Below are 23,853 nucleotides of genomic sequence, written 5' to 3' on the forward strand. Positions count from 1 at the left end.
AAATTAAAAATCAGTTGTCAATTCTTCCATTTTAAAGGTAGTCATTAATAAGAGTTTCTTTGGTAATTTGTAGCTGGTGAGCTAACATGTTTTGACTTTCCTAATGTGCAATAAAAAATGAAAATTATCAAAAATTTTCAAATAATCAAAATAACTGGCTAACTTAAAGTTTACACTTAGTTTTCCCTGGTGGCTCAGATGGTAAGAAATCCACCTGCAGTACAGGAGACCTAGATTCTGTCCCCGGGTCAGAAGATTCCCTGGAGAAGGGAATAGCAGCCCACTCCAGTATCCTTGCCTGGGAGAATCCCATGGACAGAGGACCTGACGGGCTGCAGCCCGTGGGGTCACAAGAGCTGAACATGACTGAACGAGTAAGCACATGCACAAGAGGCAATCTTTGCTGTTGGGAAGAGAAAACTTAGGTAAGTCCTAGAATAAAAAATAGGGTCCACATTATGTGCCAGCTCGGATTCATGATGGCCACCTGAGCTCCACGTTCAGGGTTACCAGGCTGCCTTTGGGCTCAGTGTGAGAAAGCTTGGCAGATGCAGTTTCCCAGGCTGAAGGCCCTTTGCAGATCAAAAAGCTTCATATTACAGATGGGAAATGAGGCCCAGAGGAGGAAGTCACAAAGTCACATCCCTAACATGTAGGCCAGAGCCTAGATTCTTACACTGTTGGGGTGCTCACCGCCTTCCTGTGTCCATGGAGAGCGGCTCTTCTATGCACTGGCTCCCAGAGCCCTTCCCAGGTCCAGGTGGAGGGGCTGCTGTTCCGCAGCCCAGCCCCCTCCTCCACCCCTGCTGTGCTCCTGGAGCCCCTCAGGGCACAGAGTGAACTCCAGGGGTGTCATCCTGGGCTGTGCCCATGGGTTGGGGCGGGCCCAGGGTGTGTTTTTAATGATATTTTGGGGTTTGGACAGCTGGGTTCTGTCTGCTCCACCAGGTAAATTACAGGCTTACCAAATCAGAAATCAAATAAACACTCCAGCTGCCTGCTGGTGGCCGCTCCAAGGAGAACAGTGGTTTCCGGGAACCTCCCCACCCAGCTCGGCCTAATTGCCACCTGTCACTTCCCTGGAACGGGGGCCTTTTCTTTGGCTCACAGGCTCCGAGAAACAGGACGGGACTCCAGAGCACACAGGGTGACGCAGACTTGGGTGACCAGTCTGTTTTTGACAACTTCAGGACACAGGCAGGTGCTGACCAGCCCTACCCTTCGCCCCACGCCTGGCCACAGGCCACCCAGTGTCCCTGGGTGCAGTGAATTGCTCCTTAGCAGGAGAAGACAGTTTTCACTCTACATGCCAACTCTAATCTGTTGGTGGTGGCCACTTCAGTTTGGTGCTGATCACTTTGAAATTCTCTCCAGAGTTGAATGAAAAAATACCAAGGTTGATTATTGATGACTGCTGTGCAGAAAGTTTGTCACCCTTGCTGGGCATTATCATTCTGGGCCACCCAATGTATCCACCATACTGGGCTCAGTGAACAGGTAATCTGTTCACAGAGCTGAACTTCTGATGGTTCAACACAGTGACTGATAGATGGGGTCAATAAAGCCCCCAAGATTTTTTTTTCACCAAAGTGTCCACGCAAGGCACGTCTTCCCTTGACAGCAGAGACAGACCAAGGCAGGAAGACAGGGAAGGTAATTGACACTGGCCTTGGCCCTAAATCACACTATTCATTCAGCTCTTTCTGGAGGTGACCCACATGCCTCCTTGGGGCCAACAGTTTGGTCATTCAGACCCACAAATATAGAAAACAGGATGACTCCACGCTCTGAGTGCCCAGAAATGCCCAGTTTTGCACCCTGCAGGGTCAGACCACTGGAGATGGACCAGGACCTGTCTGCACATCCCCAAACCCAGTCCTGGATGGTGAAGGGCCTGAGGTGGCCATCCTGGGCTCCAGGTGCCTCAGTTCACTCCACATAGCCTACAGCTGGGCCAGCAATGGACAAGAGTGGGTCCTCAGACAGGACTCTGTGTCAACCCCAAAGAACAGTCATCCTGACCCTCTGGGGAGGGAGCTGGGGTAGAACCCTGCTGGATGACTGAGACCATGATGCAGGGTTCCACCGACATTAGGCACGCGATGGGGCAGAGGGCCTGGGGAGCACCAGCCCCTGGCAGGATGTGGGCAGGGGAGGGGGCCCTCGCTGCCGCCCTGCCTGAGCTGGGACGGCGCTGGGAGGGTCTCTGCCTGAACTGTGACGGCGTTGGAGGGTCTCCCGGCCCTGCCCCAGCGGAGGACTCGCCGGTGGAGGCGGGGCCTCAGTGGCAGCCGCAGGCGCGGACCACCATGTTGCGGTGCTTGCGCAGGATGACGTTGTTGCTGCTGTCGTAGTAGAGCACGGAGGTGGCGCTCAGCTTGGTGGGCGCGCAGCACGCCTTGGGGACCGCGTCCGGCTTCAGCAGGTGCACCTGGCGGGGAGGGGGCGGCGGGCAGAGGCGTGAGAACCTCGGGCTCCTCCCGGGATCCCCGTTCCAGCGCCCAGCTCCTGCCGCCTGGGGCTCCGCCGCTGGCCCCTTCCCAGCTCCATCTCCTCCCCGCCCCCGCCCCCCGCAGCCCGGCCGGGCAGGTGCTGTCCTGAACTCTGCCCCGGCCCCGCCCCCTTGATGCCCCCCTGTCCACTGCCCTCAGGCCCAGACTGAGCACCAGGGGCTCCTGCCACAGCCCCTCCCCTTCAATGGGAGGGCCCTGACCCTGCGGGTCCCCGCACCTGTGCCAGCGCCGGCCTTCCCCTCCCCGCCCCCTCTGTCCCTCCTTCGTCCCTGATCGCTTCTGTAACATCCCGCATCGTTTCTTGCCCGCATGAGCTGTTTCTGGTCCATCCGCCCGTCCAGGTTGGGAGCCGGTGAAGGTCCCTGTTACCCCTCTTAATGCCCAGACATCCAGGCTCACCCTTGGGATGTCCAACACCATTGTTTCTCAAAGCACCTCCACCCCTGTAACAACTTCCAGGCAGGGACTGTTCTGGGCGGATGACCGCTGGGGACACAGGGCCCAAGTTACCTGCAGAAGGCTGGGACCTGACTGGGGGAGGGGGCTGGGAGTCCTTGCTACCCTCCTGCCAACAGCTCTACCCCTAAAAACAGCCCATCTGAGGAAGCTACTGCAGCCTCCACGCAAATATTTATGCAAAGACTCAGGCAGAATGAGCTGCAGCTCCTACTGGACTCTTCATCCGGGCACCACAGGGATGGGCCCTGAAGGCACCCCCAGTCAGTCCGGGCCTGAGAGAAAAGGGAACCTGCTGCCATCCACGGGACCTCCCAGCCCTCACCGAGGCCAATGAGCAGGACCAGGATGAAGCTGTCTGATGAAGGGGGTGGGTTGTGGGGAGGGGTGTCTGTCCAGCAGCTTGGCCTGGGATCCCCAGAGCCCAGCCTTGTCCTGGGAGCCCCAGCTTGGAGCCAGCCTGCTGCCAGGACCGTCAGGCAGGCACCAGGCTGCTTTGGGGCCCAGAGCCTCTCAGGCCCCAGGGGGAGCCGAGGCCTCTGTGGGGATGTCTGGCCAGACTGGGCTGTGGGAGCACTGCTCCCCAACTTCCCAGCCTCCACCTGGGGTGGCTGGGCTCCACTTTCATAGGCCCACATGAAAGAAACCAGGCGACACTGCCCCCCTGTGCCAGCCGGCCATGGGGCTCTAAGTGGCTGGAAACCTGGGAGGGCCTTTCCTGGGTTGGGACCATCAAGAGAGGAGTCAGCACCACAGGGGCGCAGCTGTTCTGAAAGTCCATCCTGGACCAGGCTTCACCACGTGATTGACAGAGAGGACGGTCTTTGCCCTATCTGCACCAAAAAGACTGACTGAGGCCTAATTTGCCTTTCCATTCAATTCACTTTAGAATCATGTGGGAGACCAAATCAGAGGCTCTGTAACTTATTGGCGATGCATCGCTGGGGAATAGTCCCGCATCTGAGGGCCTCCGTTTTCTCCTCTGCCAAATGGGTATAATGGTATTTTCCTCCCTTCTGACACAAATGTAATTTCACATGCCTTGTGCCAACCCTACCCAGATTAAGAATACAAAAGTGTCTCAGACATGGTCCCCGCTCACATCCTCAGCAGGGGAGGAGGGGAGACGGGGGAACATTCCAGGAAACACCCAGGACCCCCAAGAGCAGCACAACATACAGCAGTGTCCTCGCTCTGAGGGCAGGAGGGCTGGAGACCAACGCTGGCTGGGAAGGACCCAGAGACAAGGCAGCAGGCTGAGCAGGAGCTGGCCTGGCCCCCGGCGGATTGAGGCGGCCCCGGGCAAAGGCAGGGAGGCGAGGGCACTGGGACGTGGGCTGGGGGACGTTGGGGTGGTGGGTAGGCCAGTGAGGGGCCCCGAGTCACAGGCCGAAGGCTCAGACTTCTCCCCAGGGATAAGGGATGCCACGGGGAGGTTCCTGGCCCAGAAGGAGGTGGTCACATTTGTGCTTTAGTGCGACCCTCGCTGCTGCATAGGGAGTGTGGGGGGTGAGGCTGGAGGGACCCACTTCCTGCTCTTTGGCCCAGGACTCCCCAACCACCATCTCACTCCCTCCCTTACACCCAGGCTCCTCTTCCACGCAGGCTCCTCTTCCTCCGCAGGCCTCTCCCACCTCCACTGTCCCCCCAGAAAATCTCTTCTGCTCTCACAACTCGGAGACTCCAGACTTGCACCCACTGCCCCCAACTTCTCACCTCGGGTCCTGCAGGGCCTCACACACATGGGGATGGAAGCAGAACTGCTGATTCCCTCCAATCCTTTCTTCAGCCCAGCACCTTTGCTGCCCCTTCCTCGTCCTGGGGGAGGGTCTCACCTGGAGGCCTGGGCTCCTGCCCTCTGCCTCCACCATCCACGTCTCACCCAACAGGTGCCTGGTCCTCCTGCTGGGACCACAGCAGCTCCTCACTCCTCCCTGCCTCCTCCACCCTCGACCCCACGGTCTGTCCTCCTCCTGCAGCTGCCAGAGATGCTTCCAGAGAGTGCCCAGACCAGGCCCTGCTTCTCTGAAATCTACTCCAGCCCCTCAGTTTACTTGGGATTAAATCTACCACCTGGCAAGCCTGTAGGAGAGGCCCTGCCCCCCCTCAACATCACCTCCGTCCTCCTCCCCTCCAAGCCAGGGTCCTTGAGCCCACTCAGCTCACCCCGGTCTTCCCCTCCTCAGGGGACCCACCGTGTTGGCTGTGCTTTCTTCTCGTGTTCACTGACAGCCTCCCCAGAGGGCAGCCACTGCCTTGACAGCACGGAGCACAGAGCTGGCGCTCCCTTCTGCTGACTGACAGCGCGGGGGCTGAGGGGCGGGGCTGCTGCAGAGCCAGGGGACCAGTCCCGGGAGGGGCAGCGCTGTCATCACCCTGTGCCCCCCTCACAGGGCAGAAAGAAGCCCACACACGTCTCACCACCCCGAGATTCTGCAAGGGAGGTGGCTCCTGGGGGAGGGGGGTCTCCAGCAAACCCCACGTGACCACTGGGAAAGGAGGCATTACCGGGGGTCCAGGCTGCTTTCTTAACTCACTCACTCTCACTCTGGCAACACCTTGAACAGCCTCTAACTAGAGTGCCCAGGTCAACGTTCTAGAAATAAGCCTCAGCACACACACAAAAACCACTGCAAACACTTAGCAATAAACAGCCTCAATCATGTTCCTACTAGAAACTTCCAGCATTTAAAGTTACCCCAGACACCAGGGCATCAGAAGCCCTAAGATCTGTAAAAACACAAAGAGCAAGAGGGACCCGGAAGAAAAAGCAACAGGAGAGGACTGGGAGGGGAAGCCGAAGCCAGAAGGGCACAGGGCACGCCGTGACTCTCACGCAGGAAGAGAGGACAGAACCTCCACGTGTGTAACTCAGCCTGACCCCCAGGGTGTGTGTCCCACCTCGGCAGTGAATGCACATGTGTGACCTGGGGCACGGGTAGTTGCATGGGATGCCCACTGGTCATGAACGTGCTGTGCCTCGACCACCAGCAGGCAGGCCCACCCCATGGATGTGAATGACCCCATGTGCACGTGGAGTGCGCAGGTGTGTATGTGTGCACACCAGTCAGCAAGAGCCTGCTGCACGCTGTTCAAGTGCATGGGACGCAGGGTCTCCATACAGAGTGGCCACACAGGGACCCGTCTCTGTCCGGCTGTGGGATTCCACTGCACGTGCAGGCAGGAAGGTTTCCACGTGAAGAAGGCTCCCTGACACAGCAGTCCACCGTCACCTCCTGGCTGCACGGCTCCCTCCCCAGGGCGAACCCCTCCCCTGGGTGTCCGAGCAGGAGAGCGCGGTACTGACCAGGGACTGCAGGATGGCGTGGTTGGTGGCGTTCATGCAGGAGTCCAGCGGGAAGGAGCACTCCCCTTCACAGTAATAGGCTGAGTAGCCTTGGGGGGCGATGACCCAGTCCTGGGGGATAGTGGGAGAAGGTGAGTCCCATCCATGTGCCCTCCCAGCCCTTCATCCAGCACCTGTCACAGCACGACTCAGGGCTGCCCCCTCCCTCCCGCAGCCTCAGGACACCTCCGGGGGTAGAGTGCCCCCGCTCCCAGGTCAGACATGCACCGTAGTCCCTCGGTGGACTGAGCTGGACACGAGCTCCGTCCCCTCCACACGCCATCAGTGCGCAGCTGCATCCTCCCCCGCCACCCCCAGTCACAGCCCCGCCAGAGGCACTGCCCACCCTGGCCTCAGCTTTCCTGCTGCAGCTCGGACATTTTATGGCTGAGGACTCAGTCTCCATATTCATGGTTTTACACAACAGCACTTCTCCCTTTAGAGAACTTGGAAAACACAGAGGCAAATAAAGACAATCAAAGTTCTCCGTGGGTCTACCTCCCCTGGGACACACTTGCGGTCTCCAGGTGGGGAAGGTCTTTAGGAAAGGAGGAGAGTCGGGACTCACCAGCCAGCCCAGGTCCTGAAAGCTCACGTACAGCTCGTGCCGACGGCACACCTGCCGGCCGTGGGAGCCGTGGACGTCATCTGCAGGGACACGAGGGGCAAGGGCTTTACTGGGCTGCTGTTCCCAGGGCGGGGGACGCCACGATGCACACATTTGTTGAATAATAAATGGTGGGAAACGAACCCATCTGGTCTCCTAAAGCCCATGTCTGCAGTTCTGCTGGTGCCATGACCCAGTTCAAGAACTTTCGATGGCTCCCTCTGGTTGCAGTCACCCCACACTCAGTCCAGCCTCCCCTGACTTTCAGCCTGTGGGGTCCTGATAATCCAGGAAAAGCCCCGGGGGCCCTTGGCCATCCAGCAGCCTTTTCCCCCAGAGTCACCCCAACCTCCCCCGCCTCTCCTGCCATGCCCATTCCACAGGACAAGTGCTCCCATTGAGGTCAAGCAAAGGCTGGTTCCCGTGAAGGAAAGGGCCCCTGGTGGCCTTGATCCTGCGGGGCTCGGCCTGGTGGGGTGACCTTCACACAAACACCTGGACCCTGCAGGGCGCCAGGGGTAGCACTGAGAGCCGCAGGGGCCCCTGGTTCTGACAGAGACCAGGGCGAGGCCTGCTGAGCCCCTGAGGGCAGAGAAGGGACTTTGGGACAGCGGGGGCAGCAAGGGTGGATGCTCAGAGCCCTGGAGACTGTGGGGCGGTCGCTCCACAGGGGGCAGGGCAGAGGGTATCAGGAAAGGCAGTGGGGTGACCGTGGGCCTGACCGCGCTGAGGCCAGAGGGGCTCCGTCCCCACTCCGTCCCCAGGCTCACCGAAGATCCCCGGCAGTCTGTTCGGGGGCGGCAGCTCGTTGGTCCTTTTCGGCGGCCTCCTCTTCAGGGGCCTCGCTGCCCGTGGGGCTCGGGCGGGGCCCAGGCCAGGGCTCGCCCTGAAAAAGGTGACCACGAAAGGCTGTTTGGAGCGCGGAGCCTGTCGCCCCAGCAGACCGGCCAGGCCAGGATCCACGCTGCGCCCTGAGATGGAGAGAGCAGAGAGGGGTCACTTGAGGGCGGGCGCTGCGCAGAGACACAGCAGGCACCGCTCTGGGCCAGCCAGGAGCTCAAGGCTGAGGCCTCAGGGACCCACTGGGCCTGGGTTTCCTCCTCTGAAGACCCGAGTCCCCAGTCCAGCCCCAGCCCCTCAACCTTCCCACCTCAGCCTGGCTCCTGCCTGGGCAGGCAGTTCTATGGGGTGAGGGAGGGGGCCTTGCCAGTACAGGGTGAGGATTAGTGATGTTTGAGGGCACGCAGGTGGACAACTTTCAGTCCATTCACGTGACAATCCCAGCCAGTCTTCACGATGACCCTGGACCGTGAAGCTCTGTTTCACCAAGAAACAGAGCTGCTCAGTGACGGCCCAGAGCCCCACTGCCGGAGATCTCAGAACCAGGGTCAAACCTCCATCGTGGGGCTCTAGCTCCCACCCCATCCTTTCTAGGGATCAGTGTAGGATTTACAACCCCTGGCTGGGAGGTGACCCGGACTTAGTGCTTGCTCTGCTGACACCACCCAAGAGCAGGCTGTTCACATCCCCTCAAGTCCCGGAAGGAGACCCCAGGCTCAGCAGGCAGAGACATTACCCCCAAGTCCCAGAGTCGGGTTCAAACACAAGCATCTAATCCCAGAGCCCAAGTTCTTGTCCTCTTATGTTCTTAGCCACCAGGTTTGTGGTTTAAAAAGGAAGAAAGAGAAAAGGCTGTGGGCAGAGACACAACTGGGGCTTTAGCCTCAAAGCAGTGATGCTTGTAAAAGTGGAGTTTCACCCACATCCGCTTAAAGCCTGAGGATGCAGGAAACACACTGATTATCCCTGGAAAAGTCAACTTCACCAATAAAACTATCTTCCTGTACCTCTTTGTATTCCCAGTGACCTCTCATTTTTTAATTGTCAAAGTGATATAAAAACAACTGTAAAGAAACTTCGGAAAAATATAAAACCCCTTCCACACTACAATACACCATTTTCATTCTTTCTAGGCTTTCGTTTTTCATGTTAATTTAAATTGTGAGCATAGAGCTGCAACTGCTGAAGCCTGTGTGCCTAGAGCCTGTGCTCTGAGACAAGAGAAGCCGCCACAGTGAGACACTCAGGCACCACAACAAAGAGCAGCTGCACTAGCCACAACCAGAGGAAGCCCACACACAGCAACAAAGATCCACACGACCAAAACAAAATAATTTTTTTTTAAATTCCCACATAACAAAGAAGTCTATAGTTTTTCCCCCAATTTTTCCACCTAAACATTTTCTCAGTTCTTAAGTCTCAACTACGAACATTTCAAATAGATAAAATTCCTCTGAGTAGATCTGGAAATGTTTAGATGCTAGTTCATCTTTTAAGACATTTAGCTTATGTCCTGGCTGTCATCATAAAGATGAGAATATCTTTTCCTTTTCCATAAAGGGAAAATGTCATTTCCTTTCCTGATGGGACTTTCTCAGACTAAACAACAGGGATGTGACTACAAGCTCACTGTCGCATTTCTTAAAACACAAGGTGCAGCATCCCATCTCCAAGTACATTTCGCCCCAGTGTTGCAACACTGATGCACAGGCATGGACACACATGCACATAAATGTATGCGTACACACAAACACAGGCACGTTGATATGAAGCAAGTGTACACATTAGTGGGTCGGTCTCATGATCTCCACTGCACACGACATGTCAAGGACATTGTCTGCCCCACACACAGCTCGCCTCAAAGGTCAGCCCTTACACGGCTGTGCTTTATGCCCAAGTCCAGGGGCCAGAGTTGACAACAACCAACTGACCAGAGACTAACCTTTGACCTATGACATCACCTGCCACTATATGCACTGGGCTCATCATCAGAGCTGCCACTCAGGAATGACCCTGCTGAGACAGGAGCTGACACTGAAGGGGCCCACGGAGAAGCCATTCGGGGAGTTTGGGTCACGACAAGTGAGGGTCACAGGAAGAGCCGGCCCGTGAGGAGGCGAAGCCACAAGACACACAGCAGCTCCTCCCCGGAGGGAAAGGTCCTGAGGGCACCAGGAGGTGGCTATGGAGCGATTTGGGCAGATGGACAGCTCTCAGCCATGTGGCACTGGAGTGGATCTCCCCAGTGGACATCTGAGACAACCTCGGCCCAGTCACCCTCCAGGCCTGTGTGTGCAGTGCCCTGTCTTGAGTCCCTGGAGAGCCCTGTCCATAGACGGGCCAGGGAGACCTTGGGTGACCCAAGGCTGGGACCACTGTAGGCTTCTCTTTGTGCAACTGTCTGGTACTGGGGAGTCCTGGGCACAGAGAGGTGGGGTCACAGGGCAGGCCTGGACTGTCCAGGTGGTGGCGCCCAGGCTGCCTGGCTCTGGCAGGACCCTTACTAGAAAGCAGAGCGGGAACTCCAGGAGCCTCTGGGGCCCAGAGTCCCCGCTCTAGACCTGAGCTGTGAGGGTGCCAGCAGGCATGCCGTCCCTTTGCAGGGGACAAGGATGTGTGGCCACGCCTGGAGATGGGGGCCACACTGCGGCCTTCCCTCCCCCACTGCAGGCCTGGATGAAGATGCTGCTCTTCTGGGCCAGGCAGGCCCCTGACATTTCCAGCCTCCCCCCATGTTTGGAACCTCCCAATCAGGGCCTGGATGTCATGGTAGCTCCCCTGCCCATCCCATCCCTAGGGACTCATCCATCTCCCCCTGGGCCAGGCCAAGGTCACTCTCATCTCTCCCCAAGGCCTCTTTCTGCCCTGGGTGCCACCTGAGCCTCCCTGCAGCCTCTGCCCACTATCAGACTGCTGCCATGGATGGCACCCTCGTGCCGCGTGTTGAAGGGCAGTCCGGGTGCCTGGGGGCCTGGGAGGGAAGCCAGCTGTGACCGAGCACCTTTGTCCCGCGGGTTGTTTCCTCACCAGGAGAACTAGGAACTCAGAGCTTCTCCTTCTTCCTACTGTTGAACAGCCCTCTCACTGCTCTGCTTCTGGAAACCTCTGCCTGTCCTGGCTGCTGCTGGAAGACTTCTCCCGACACCCAGGGCAGTCAGGTCCTCGGCTCCAGAAGCCCCGGAAGGTGTTACACTGTCCCCCCAGTGACGCCCATCCCCTGCCCGCCTGCTGACGGTCCCGACATCCTGTGGCTGTCCCTTCAGACGCACTGTCTCTACTGCAGGATCTGGGCCTCCCGCCAGGGTGAGGCTCCAGGGAGGCCTCTCCGAAAGGCCTTCCTTGACCAGCTGGAGCTTCGTGTTCTTACCCATGAGCTCCTGTGCAGCCCTAAGGCCACATTGAGAAAGCCTGAGTTCCATGGCAGGCCTGAGTTTGAACCCTACACACACATACATTTTTTTCTGTTTAGCTTGTGAGACTGTGGATTCAGGATGAAGTACCTCTCTGCCTCTCTTGAGTTTCAAGGGAGTATGAACAAAAGGCCAGTTCAGGCTTTGTGACAGAGCGGAAGGGTCCAGTGTCTGATCTGGACGATCTGAGATGAGACAGCCCACTGAAGTCCATCTCTCAGGTTTCTAGATCCCTCCCATCCTAAGCCAAAGCCTTTGGAACCACACGGCTGGACTGTTTATTCAGAGGAGACCTCCCTGCAGAATAGCGGCACTCAAGGTCTCTCCCTCTTCAACTGCCCCTGTGACCAGTTTACTGGCTGCCTAGACATTCTTGCTTCCCTTCTTGAGACATATGCTTAGCTATAAGAAGGAGAAATATAGGGGGCAGAGAAGGTGAGGCTATAATGAAAACAAACCTTAGGGACAAAATGAAAGGTCCAGAAGGAAAGTCAAAGGGGCCAAAGGGAAAAAAAAGTCATTCTTTAAGACAGCATTTCTCCTGATCACAAACTCACATTTACACGTGTATGTTTTCATGGCTCTAGGAAACTCCAGAGGCAGACTCTGGGTGGATTTGTTCCTCCCCCGTCACTTTCCCTATGGTTCATGAGTCATTCATGCTAACAGGCACTTCAATGAAAGCCCTTTTATGGGATCATCTCAAACCACATAGAATTTAATGTAAATATCACAGACAGTAAGGAGGGCGATGGGAGCAGAGCTTTCTCAGAATTCACAGGACACACAAGGTCAATATCTTTCCTCTGGTTTTTAATTAAAGGCACGTCTCTCCTGAGAGAACCTAGGCTATCCAGGGGCAGGCAGCCTGGGATGGCAGGACAAAGCCGGCAGGATGCTGGTGAAATGTACAAATGTGACGGTGGCTTCCTTGGAATGCAGTCCTGGGAGGTGAAGGCAGAAGCACACGCTCTGGGACCGAGGTTCACTCTCGGGCTACATTTTGACCTGCTGCATGGGTCTGAGGTTCGGGGAGACGGCAAACGGGCACCCCGTGCTCTTTTTGATGTCCTCCACTGTGAGGCCGTCCCAGAGCTCAATCAGGGTCAGTCCTGTCTTCTTGTGCACGTCAAACACGGCCTTCTCGGTGATGATCCTGTCCACACACCGCTTCCCAGTCAGCGGCATGGTGCACTTCTCCACGATCTTGGGTTCATTGGCCTTGTTGCAGTGCTGCATGGTGACCACCACTCGCGTCTTGGAACTGGACACCAGATCCATCGCGCCCCCCATGCCTTTCACCTTCTTGCCGGGTATCATCCAGTTAGCCAGGTCACCGTATTTGGAAACCTGCATGGCTCCCAGCAAGGTCAGGTTGATGTGTCCCCCTCGAATCATGGCAAATGATTCATCGCTGGAGAAAAAAGAGCCCCCGGGAAGAAGGGTGACTGTCTGCTTGCCCGCGTTGATGAGGTCCGCGTCCACCTCCTCTTTTAATGGAAAGGGACCCAAGCCCAAGATCCCGTTCTCACTGTGAAGGTGCACGGTGATGTTGGGGCTGATGTAGTTGGGGGCCAGGAGAGGGATGCCGATGCCCAGATTGGCGTACATGCCGTCCTCAAATTCAAGAGCTGCCCGCTTGATGATCCGTGTCCTTATGTTATCTGAAGACGTGCATATTTCATCATCCTCTTTCCGGACAGTTAAGCGCTCAATTCTTTTCTCGTATTTTTCCCCCTGTATTATGCGATCTACATAAATGTTAGGAACATGGATGTCTTCTGGGGCAAAGGACGCCACGTCCACAATTTCCTCAACCTCCACCACGGAGGTTCTGGCGGCTTTGCACATGGGCACGTTGAAGTTCCTGGCGCTGGCCCTGAAGATGACATTTCCTGCCCAGTCGGCCTTCCACCCTTTCACCAAAGCAAAATCCGCGGTGATGGCATGCTCCAGCAGGTAGTGCTGCCCATGGAACTCCCTCACCTCCCTGGGCTGGCTGAGGATGGCGATGTGGCCATCTGGTAAGTACCTGATGGGTGCGCCTCCCTCCTGGACCAAGGTCCCGTAGGCCGTGGGGGTGTAGAAGGCGGGCACACCAGCGCCCCCTGCGCGGATGCGCTCGGCCAGGGTACCCTGGGGCGTGATCTCCAGCTCCAGCTCACCCGCCAGGTACTGCTGCTCACAGAGCGAGTTCTCCCCCAGGTAGGAGCAGACGATGCGGGTGATCTGCTTGGTCCCCAGTAAGAGGCCGAGACCGAAGTTCTCCACCCCCACGTTGCTGCTGACCACAGTCAAGTCCTTCACGCGGGTCTTCAGCAGCGCCCCTATCAGGTTCTCCGGGATCCCGCAGAGCCCGAAGCCCCCGATCATGATCCTCGAGCCGTCAGTGATGTCTCCCACGGCCTTCACCGGGTCCGTGTAGAACCTGACGCGCGCGCGGGCGCTGCAGGCGAAGCCACACGCGCCACCCTTCGCCAGCGCGCGCCCCGAGCGGCCGGCGGGGACCCGGCGCCCGAGCGCCGACGCCACGAGCCGCAGGGCCGCCATCGGCCGCTCCGCTCCGGCTCGGGCTCCGGGCCCGGCGGGGACAGGAGGCAACCGCGCGTCCCCGCCCGCGCGTCACAGAGCAGGGGGCGCCCAGCCGTGATGCGCCCGCCCGGCTGGTTCCCGCCGCTCCGCTCCGTCTCCGCGCTCCGAGGGCCCGTGGGCCCGCGCTTCCCGGGCCGCGAAGGCGGGAGGCGGGACCGCCTGGATCGTCTGGAGGACCAGAGGGATCCCGGGCCTGCCGCTCGGAGACCCCGAGGCGACGTCCCTCCCGGGAAGCCTGGGCGCCGGCCTCCTGCCCTCTCCATCGTCACCCTTCCTCCCAGGCGCGCTACTCCCGTCGCCCCCCACCCCCCAAAATTCCACCCCCGGGGCACGGGCTCCAACACCTGTGTCCCCAGCGCTCCCGGTCCTGCAACATTTCCACGGACGTCAAGCCGGGCCTCAACGACAGCCCCGCCGAAGGAGACCTCTTGCCTTCCTGCCTCAAACCTGCTCCTCCTCTGTCCCCACCTCGGGCAAGAACACCACCAAACCTGTTAAAAAGAGCCACTGGGCAAAACCAATACAGTATTGTAAAGTAAAATAAAGTAAAAATAAAAATTAATAAATAAAAATAAATAAATAAATAAAAAGAGCCACTGGCTCAGTCCTGTCACCGGCGCCTCCTCCAAGCACCCTCCTCAGTTCCCTGGACAAGCTCCCCCAACCCCAGCTCCCACCTCAAACCTGCGAGGCTCTGGGGCCTCTCTGACTTCGCTCTTGTCCCCCACAGTCTACTCTCCCCGCTAATCAGAGGATATTTATTTTGTACATAAGATAAATGGACTTTTCATTTTACAATAGTTGAGATTCAGAGAAAATACTCTAAGATTATATAGAGTTCTCACATGCTCAGACCCAGTTTCACCTGGAAAGTACATTTAAATGACTGGGGTACCGCTGTTACAACTAATGAACCAATATCGGTGTCTTATTATTTACTAAACACCATGACTGACTCGGATTGAATTCATTTCTCAGTGTCTTTTTTCCTGTAGAATGTACTTCAGTTTCAGGTTGTCTGGTGTTTTTCTCATGGTGAGACTGGGGTTCTGGGTTTCCAGGATAAAGACCACGGAGGTGAAGTGTTCTCATCTTGTCAGATCCAGGGTGTCTGGGAGCTACATGAGATGTTCATGGGAGCCCAAGTACCTGCCTGAGGGAGTGCCACTCAGGTTTCCCCCTAAAGTTACTACCTTGGCCTGTGCACACACTGGAAGCAGGTCACTAAGTGTAGCCCACACTGAAGGAAGGGGAGAGGCCACATCTCCGTGCGGGGGAGCGTCTCAGAGGGTTGTTTTATAAAAAGCTGAATCAGATCCTGCCGGCCTCCACTGCTCTTTAATAAAATAACACTGATTTCATACATTATATTTTGGCCACTTCTCTCAACCTCCTCACAATCACTTCCTGGCCCTCTGTGCTCCAGCCACGGTGGCCCCTTGCTGCACCTCAGACACACCAACGTGGGCCCACCTGCAGGGTTTCTAGTCCCACCTCCGGGATAAAAGAGGCTCTCCCCCAAACACCGGCTGAGTGAATGAATGAAGGCGCGAATCCTCATTTTACAGGTGAGGAAACTGAGGCCTGGAAAGGCAAGCAACCTGCCCTACTGCTGTCCCGCACTGAGGAGCCCCCGCCCTCTAGCCACTGAGTCCCCTCGACTGAGAAAGGCCAGCCCTACAGGGCCAAATGAGGGGGCTCCAGCTGTGTCTGCTGCCAGCAGCTCCCTTGGAGGAGCCCCAGGGGAAGGTTCGATGCTGACCCCTGTCTTACCATCATCTGTTTCCACATAGAGGCGGAGTCCCAGGTCCTTGTTACGGTTCAAGAGCCAGCGGTCACTGGCTGCTGTCACGTCCAACACCAGCCAGCCCTCGTCCCCAGATCGGAGCGTCTGAAGATCCAAAAAGAACAAGTCAGACTCCCTGTGGACACGAAAGAACAATTAACCGAGGGCCAGCACAGCTGCCTTTGTGTTTCCAGTGCCCGCTGGGGGACCATTAGTGGGGCATCTACCCGCCTGGCTCTGGCCTGGGTGCCTTTCAGGCCTTATTTCACTGTCTACTCTACAAAGGTGTTACGGAGTCTGTGTACAGATGGGGAAACTGAGGCTCAGGAGTTCAGTGACCCATCCATAGTCCCACAGCCAAGACAGCAAGATGGGGACTTGAATCCAGGACTGATGCTGGCCTGTCCCCACAGTGAGACAAGGCTGAGACAAGGCCTTGGGCCAAACATCTTTCTTCTCTGAGGGTGGGCTGCCCAGGAAGCTCCCCTTCTGTCTTCTGGGAAATGCACCCCAGGGCTGGGCCAGACACTCTGGCAGAGATTTGAGCAGGTGTGGGGGGGTGTGGGGCAGGCACCTGTTGGACTGCTCCAGGACCACCTCAAACATGCTGATGTGGAGCGTCTGGTTGAGCGGGTGGGTGCTGGGCAGCTTGTAAATCCGGAACTCCGCGGCCGTGACGGCCTCCCCGGCCGGAATCTGGGTAAGGTCAAAGTGGAACTCCTTCCAGTGGGGCTCCTGGTGGCCCAGGGCAGGGTCACGCTCCACTGCAAGACAGAGCGGGGCTGGCGGTCACTCGAGGTTCGGGCTCCGGCTCCAGGCTGGGAGCCGGGGGCCTGGGCAGTCTGGGCAGGACTGACTCCCTCGAGAACAGGCTTGTCCCAGCTTTGCCTCCTGGGTGCTCAGAGGGCTCCAAGAGCTGTGTGTTGAGATGCCTGGCTCAGCCCCTGGCACGTGGCAGTGCCGCAGGGCAGCGTCCATGTCTGGCCCCCAAGCCCTAAACCCAGCCTGCCCTGCTCACATCCTACTGGACCCACAGATGGGGTACAGGACAGGTCCCTCCTCTGGGGAGACGGACTCAGACCCAAGGCTGAAAAGAGACATAGCTGAAAGCATTTGAGTGGGACGAGGGCTCCCAGAGCCTGCTGGTGTCTGGATGGCAGGTGAGGGGAGATTGGGCATGTAGCTGACTTTGGAGCTGGGCCTTGGGGTGAAGAGTGGATGTGCCATGATGTCAAGGGAGAAGAAACCACAGAGGCAGGAACCAGCATGAGCAATGGCCTAGAGCTGAGGGACAATGGCACCAGCAGTGAAAATAGCAGCTGTGACACCCAGCAAAGTATGAGAGGAACAAGGGGAAGGAGGAGGGAGACCGGAGGGAGATGTGGAAAGGACCAGAAAGAGGCGAGGTAGGATGACAGCTCCCAAAGATGCTGTGTCAAGTGCGGGGGAAGTTGAAGGGTCCCATGGTGTGATCTGAGGGGGCTTCCTGGAAGAGGTGACACCTGAACTGCCTTGAAGGACAGGAAGGAGTCTTGGGAGGACAGGTTTTCTAGGCAGAGGGGACCTCTATGCACAGGTGTGCAGAGCTGGGGCTCGTGGTGTGAGTCTGGCTGTGGTCCAGCTGCAAGGGCTGGAATCCTGGCCTCGGAGCGTGGGCTGTGCTCTGACCAGTGGAGGGCCAGGGTTCTGGGCAGCAGGGGGTCGTGGTCTGAGGGTGGAGTGGAAGCTATGTGTGGAGGCGAGGGTAAAGCCCAGACTGCAGGGACCCGAGGCGGGCTGGTGGCGAGGATGCTCTCAGTCTGGGCAAGAGACCGCAGGAGTGGAGTAAACCCCACATTTCCCCAGCTGCCGGAAATGCCCAGGACAGTATATTTAGGGCATCGCACTTTAGCCTCCTGTCACTTTCAAACACTAAAAATCTGTGTTTCCACAAAGCAGGGGTGGGAGCCGCCCCAAGCCTTCCCCTAAAACCAACACTGAGATTTTAATTACATGTTTGTGAGTCTTTTTAAAAATTCTCTCTCTGGCTACTGGACTCAGCGACCACAAGTCACCAGGCTGGTGGTGGAGGCGGATGTGGGAGCACTTCCTGTCCTCGCGGTGGGGACCTGGTCCAGGGGTGGGCAAACAGCTGTGCTGGGCGGGGCCAATGGACACACGTGTTTGGGAAGGAGATGGGCTTTTCATCCCAGACCAGGGAGGAGGGAACAGAATGCCCATCGTCTGACGGGGGCTGGACCCGCAGCAAATGCCCACCCACCAGCCAGGCTGTTTCGTGGGCAGCATGACACGGGCAGATCCAGGTCCTCCCACACAGGAAGGGTGTGGAGGGCAGGGTTCTGAACCCTCACCAAGTGATGTTCGCCATGAATATCACCACACGAGTCCCCTCCTGCCTACAGACACACACACACACAGCTTTGGGGACCATTTCCATGGATTAGGTAACTGCAGAGACCACCTCTGTTATGTGGCTATGGAAGCAGCCCTGATCTGCAGGGTGAAATAGGTCCAGGCTGTTGGCTGTTCCAGGGAGTGACCCCAAGAATGAAAAAGGGTTGCCCAGCCATGCCCTGTACCGGACCCCTCTCAAAGCATCGTTGAGTGTATCTGCCCCTAAGGCAAAGAGGGGGCTGACAGGTGGGTCCCTGGGAACCTGTCTGCAGGCCTGACACTGACTCACATTGGATCCAGGACTGAGGGAACAACCACGAACCGCCAGCTCCGAGGGCACCAAGCTTTGTGGCCTCCCTCCCTTGTTGACCTGGGGGCCCACATGTACTGGGTCCAGAGAGCCCTGTTCCCCTGGACTGACCTCAGCTCCCAGTTTCTGTGCTGTGGGCGTGTGAAAGCGATGCCCACCCAACCCCCACCCCATAGTTCCCGCACAGGAAACTGCCTGTCCCAGCTGTTCCAGGCAAGCACTAGCGGTGGGACATTTTTAGGAAAATGATTTTCATTAGAAATTGGTTAGGGTTAGGGTTAGTGGGGAGGGAGGGAGAGGCCACTTTGGATTTGCAGCTTTTTCAGTGCCTGTGGCCTTGAGTTGGGAGAGAGATTTTTCCAAAAGTTAGTGTTCTAGGAAAACATTTTTTTGGCACCTCTCTGTCCCCCTTGTTAACTGTGGAGACCAAGCCTGCTTCAGCCAGGGAGGCAGCCTAAGGCAGCCCAGAGGGCTCTGGCCAGGGGTCAGGGCTTCCTTGCAGGCCTGTCCCTGAACTAACCAGGAATGGACATTCCCCTCTGGACCTGGTCTCCTCTTGTGTGAACTGAGAATGAGGAGACAGCCCAGCTTTCCTCTCGCAGTCATGAAAGAACTTTGTAAACAGTCAGGCAATGGACTGGGAGGAATGGCTGTTTAGTAGGAGTTTGGGATGAGCTTGACTTACATTCTCCTAACGTTGAGCGAAGATGTGAGAGGCTGTGTCAGCAGTTCCAAGGCCAAGGGGTGGAGGGGAAGGGGAGATTTTGAGTGATTGTTATCTAAATAAATGTACTCATCGTTCATTTATTAATCCATTCATTTATCAAGTGTAATTTATAGACAAATTTATCAAGTTCTAACTGTATGTGAAAGCATACTGTTCTGAGCACTGGGAACACAGCAGTGAGCAAGACAGAACCAGATAGAGCATTCAGGGGACTTGCTGGTGGTCCAGTGGCTAAGACTCCATGCTCTCAATGCAGGGGGCCCAGGGGCCATCCCTGGCCAGGAAGCTAGATCCCACACACGATTACTAAAGATCGTGGGGCTTCCCCTGTGGCTCGGCAGTAAAGAATCCACCTACAATGTCGGAGACATGGGTTCAATCCCTGGGTCGGGAAGCTTCCCTGGAGAAGGGAATGGCAACCCACACTGCAGTATTCTTGCCTGGGAAATCCCATGGACGGGGCCAGGCTCCCCGTCCATGGGGTCACAAGGGTCAGATATGACTTAGTGAATAAACCACCACCATGCTGCAGCTAAGACCCAGTGAAGCCAAATAAATAAATTTAAATTTTTTTTAAAAGATGGTGCATTCACAATGTTTCCAGTCTAATAGGGCAGACAGAATGGAAGCAAACAAGACAAGTAAACTAGGGGTTGTCATTTCTATTGTAAGTGAACTACAGAGCGACCTGGGCTCAAGGAATTGGAAGGGGTGGGGGGCTTGTCCGTAGGTGCTTAGCATGACCTGCGAGAAGAAAATAAGTAAGTGCAGTTGAGCATATTCCCATATATGGTGCTGATAGGAATACCATGGAGAGGACTTTGGCAACATGCTTTTGCAATATCCTGAATTTATCCTTTGACACAAGAGTTCCAAAGACACACTGGCAAAAATATGAAAGGACAGCCACAAAGCTCTTCATTTGGCACAGGGTGAAGACAAAGCTACGTCTGGCTCCACAGGCACATGTTTGCTTTCCAAAAATTATAAAAGCTGCCCAACATGTTCAATCACTGATCCAGCTTTTCTGTCTAGGGTGTGTGCTCAGGTGGTCAGTGATGTCTGGCTCTGTGGGACCCCATGGACTGTAGCCCGCCAGGCTCCTCTGACCATGGAATTCTCCAGACAAGAGTACTGGGGAGAGTTGCCATTTCCTTCTGTCTGGGGAAGCAGCAGCAGATGAATTTACCTTCTGGATCACCTTAATGTTGCCCTCCGAATAATGAGCAGACATGACTCACCAGTGAGCGCTAACTGGAGCCTCAGCCTTCTCCTCCAGCCTCTGATAAACCAGCTCCAGGTTCCCCAGCTGAGGGAAGGGCCCTCTGGGGGCAGGAGGCGGCCGCCGCCACCATGTCCGGGATCCTCATTCTGCCTTTCCATTTCTGAGGCCCTGCACCCGCCACTCTCAGCCTAGAGCTCCAGATGCCACACCCCACGTCCACCGCCCGAAACCTACATAGGCTTTGGCTATTTTTGTGCCCTCAACAAAATTTATAGTCACCCGGACAATCTGAATCTTCTTTCTGACCGAAAAAGTAAGACTTCAAAAGACACCCACTTCCTCCTGTTTGCTGTGACTGCTAAGAGCCTGGAATCTTCTGCCCTGTCTGACAGTCCTTCCTGAAGCCCTTCCCCAGCCCTCAGGGACAATGGGAGGGTCTTAAGCTTGGCTCTGCTTCCAGGCCTCCTGAGCTGGCCTGGCTCATCCTCATGGTCTCCTGGGCCATCTGGTATAAACACCCTCCCCGAGAGACCCTCCTTGAAGCCCTCTCCCAGGGTTGCCCCATCCCACCAAGTATAAAGGCTACTTTCTTCTCAGTCCAGCTGTAACAGCCCCCTTGCCCTCCCCTGACCCCACACATCAGCCTGCCAGTCTCTCCTTTCCCTGTCCCGGGGTCCCCATCCCTGGCTCATCTGTCCACTGGACGGTGACCAATTTGGAGGCAGAAACTGAACAACTGGGTGGAAATGGGAGGCCTTGGCAGTCTGCTCGTCCAGCCCCTCGTGTCCCCTGGGCCCAGAGAGGGGCTGTCCAGCCCCTCTTCCCAAGGACCTCTGGTCCCCAGGACAGTGACTCAGTGTCCAGCAGTGCAGCCCCTGAACTGGGGGGTCCTGCTGGTCTGGGAGTGGGCTTCCAGGTCACCTCAGGCCTCCATCTGAAGCCACCCATGTTCTCTATTTGCTGCGGGACTCGCCTCTGTTCACAGCCTGACAAGGAGGACAGGCTTCCCCGGGGCCCCGGAGGCAGACGGGCTGGGCCTGTCTGGCTGGTCCCACCGGTAATGAGGCCAAGGAGTCCCTCAGACCTAAGACAAGATCCAGTCTGTGCAGCCCCAGGTCCCAGGGGAGCCTCGGACTCCATCACGTCCCAGTTCTGCCTCCTGAAGTGTTCCCTCCCACCCAGGAATCTCAGCGCTGCTTCATTCTGGGGCATTTTTAGTCAGTTCTCATTACTGACTTTTTCAGGACCTGTTTCCATAAATGGCTCCATGCTCATAATTACCATCTAGACCTCAGCCGGATTCAGAGACCAAATTAAAAGGGGCACCCGCCCGCCGCACCACATCAAGCCCGCCACGGCCAAAAATAGATCCCAGGAGATGTGAGCAAGGAGGATGCAGCTCCTCCAGGTCAACCCAGGAAAGACCCGAACTGTGGGGCTTTCCAGAAGGACGCGGTCATGGTGACACACGCCCTGTGTCCCGAGGGGAGTGCGTGTATGTGAGGACTGGCCGTGTGCTCCCTCCCCGAGCCTGCCTCACCCCCAGGGTGGGGGGTGGGCGGCCACCAGCAGGTGGGGAGGGCGGGGGCACATTCTTTGGTGGGAGCTGGAAAGGCCTTTGGGGCCACCCTGCATAGATGAGGAAACTGAGGCCCAAGGGGGCAGAGGATCGCGGGGCATCGGGTGTCAGGTTAGGGGTCTTTCACGTGGAATTGCAGACTTGGAGCCTGTGTGAAATGAGTGGACTTGGACTTGCTCTGGTGGCGATACTGGGATGGGGGGGGGGTCACCTGTTCACAAGGTTCTTCCATCAACAGGTGCCTGAGAGCGACCTCCTGAGGCCACGGTCCTCCAGGCAGGGCTCTGCAGGGACTCGGGTCCTGGGTGGGGAGCGTGATCCGCACAGACGGGGAGGCGGGCCCTGCTCTTTCTCCTTCTCCTGGCTCTCGGTGCTCCCTGCCTTCCGATGCTTCTTTCCCTCAGCATCGCCAGTCTGCCCTGAGAGCTGGCCGCACAGGGGTGGGGGGACAGCTTGGGGGAAGGCATGAGAGCCGGTTTGGTCCCTGCTTTCAGATTGTTCATGGTTTCTTGGCAGGGTGGCAGAGGTGGGGGCATCCCGGGCATTTTTGTTCATCGTTACTTAACTGTGTTAGTTAGCTATTGCTGTGTAACAAATCACCCCAAACGTAGCAGCTGAGAACAACCAGCACTTACTATTTCACATGGTTTCTGAAGGTTAGGAATCCAGGCGCTTAGCTGGGTGGCACTGGCTCAGGGTCTCTCACAAGGTGACAGGCAAGCTGTCGGGTGGGGCTGAGGTCCCTGGAGACCTGACTGGGACGAACAGATCCTCAGCTCATGCTTGGGGCTGAGGGTAGCAGCCTCCCACTGTGGACCTCACACGACATGATCTTCCCTCAGGATGAGCTCACCTGGGGGTCGGGGGTGCAGGGCACACACAGGGCCCAAGTGGAAGCTGCAGTCTTTTATAACCTAACCTTGAAAGTGACACAGCATCCCTATTGTCACACAGACCAGTTCTGCCCCATGGCGGGGGCGGGGGGGCATGAGGATGTGAAAACCAGGAGGCAGGGTTCTTTGAGAGCCATGTTGGAGGCTGGCAACCACAGCAACCCTGAGAAAGAAGCATTATTCACTGCATTTCAGAGCTGAGAACACTGAAGGTCAGAGAAGGTGGCCAATCTGCCCAAGACCACACCCAGAACTCCCAAGGTGGGATGAGAATAGGTGTGTCTGTCTGCAAAGTCTGCTTCCCTTCCCCTCATCTAAGGCCTCAGCAGGTCGAGGATGTGTCAAGGGAACGCCGTCGGGTGGCACCGGACTACAGCTGAGTGTTGAGTACCAAGCTGGCAAAGAAACACACAGAAGGACCTCAAGCAAGAGGAGCCATGAGTGGGTTTTCACGTGAGGAACTGCAGTTCCAAAAACAGACCAAGAGCTTCTTCACCTCCATGTCTCCCCTCTGCTTCTTCACCTTTCCCTCTCACCCTCTTCGAACTAAAGTCTACCCTTCTTTCAAGGTTCAGCATAACTCCACCTCCTCCCAAGACTTCCCTGTCCCTCAGCCAAGAGGCCATTCCTCCCCGTCTTCTGGGCTTGCTCATCTCCCATTGAGAGAGAGGGATCTGGTCTCTCTCCTGCAGTACTAAGCTTTCATGCTCACATTTGAGCAGGGAAATGGCCATTTCTTCCACTTGATGATCATTTATATTGGATTGTCTGTGGGCCTATCTTTCCCACTGTAATGAGCAGACCTTGGACTCAACTCTGCTTTGCAGTGGGCACCAAGATAACCAGGGAGGGCTAGAGCACACACTGGGTTCCCAGGAGTGTTTGCGAGGGAATGACCACAGGCTGAAGGATCCAACTTTCTCCATACCTGGGTCTTGCAGCCTTTGGCTTCCCCAGAACCCTTCCTATACTTGGAGCCCTAGACTGTTCTGAAGGAATGGCTGCTGCTCAGGGAACAGAGCCAGCAAAGAAAATAACTGTGCTTTACTTTAGGTCTTGTCACTACCAGCTGGACTTACTGGGGCTAAAACCAAACAAACAAACAAACAAATTGAGCATCTACCAGGCACTGTTTCAGCCCTTTATGCAGAGTAAGTCATTTAATGCTCACAGCC

At 56.7% G+C, this 23,853-nt stretch overlaps 2 protein-coding genes across 2 annotated transcripts in view; both read right to left on the bottom strand.

The window, feature by feature from the left end:
* BMP8B (bone morphogenetic protein 8b) overlaps positions 313–23,853 on the bottom strand; it is a 32,328-nt gene continuing 8,787 nt past the window's right edge. The window contains exons 2-7 of the mRNA XM_018042197.1: positions 16,125–16,314; positions 15,538–15,686; positions 7,693–7,893; positions 6,884–6,963; positions 6,277–6,387; positions 313–2,431 (exon numbers count right to left, since the gene is read on the bottom strand). Coding sequence (XP_017897686.1) covers positions 2,282–2,431; positions 6,277–6,387; positions 6,884–6,963; positions 7,693–7,893; positions 15,538–15,686; positions 16,125–16,314 — 881 coding nt within the window. The 3' untranslated portion in view covers positions 313–2,281. The remainder of the gene's footprint in view (positions 2,432–6,276; positions 6,388–6,883; positions 6,964–7,692; positions 7,894–15,537; positions 15,687–16,124; positions 16,315–23,853) is intronic.
* LOC102191520 (succinyl-CoA:3-ketoacid coenzyme A transferase 2, mitochondrial) lies at positions 11,972–13,743 on the bottom strand. Its single transcript, XM_018042185.1, has one exon. The coding sequence runs from the start codon at positions 13,720–13,722 to the stop codon at positions 12,169–12,171; it is 1,554 nt and encodes a 517-aa protein (XP_017897674.1). The 5' UTR covers positions 13,723–13,743; the 3' UTR covers positions 11,972–12,168.

This window comes from Capra hircus, chromosome 3 (assembly GCF_001704415.2).
Source record: "Capra hircus breed San Clemente chromosome 3, ASM170441v1, whole genome shotgun sequence".
NCBI classification, from domain to species: Eukaryota; Metazoa; Chordata; class Mammalia; order Artiodactyla; family Bovidae; genus Capra; species Capra hircus.

What these genes read in the sequence shown, in the direction of transcription:
- LOC102191520 (XM_018042185.1), bottom strand. Translation starts at nt 13,722, where the DNA reads ATGGCGGCCCTGCGGCTCGTGGCGTCGGCGCTCGGGCGCCGGGTCCCC.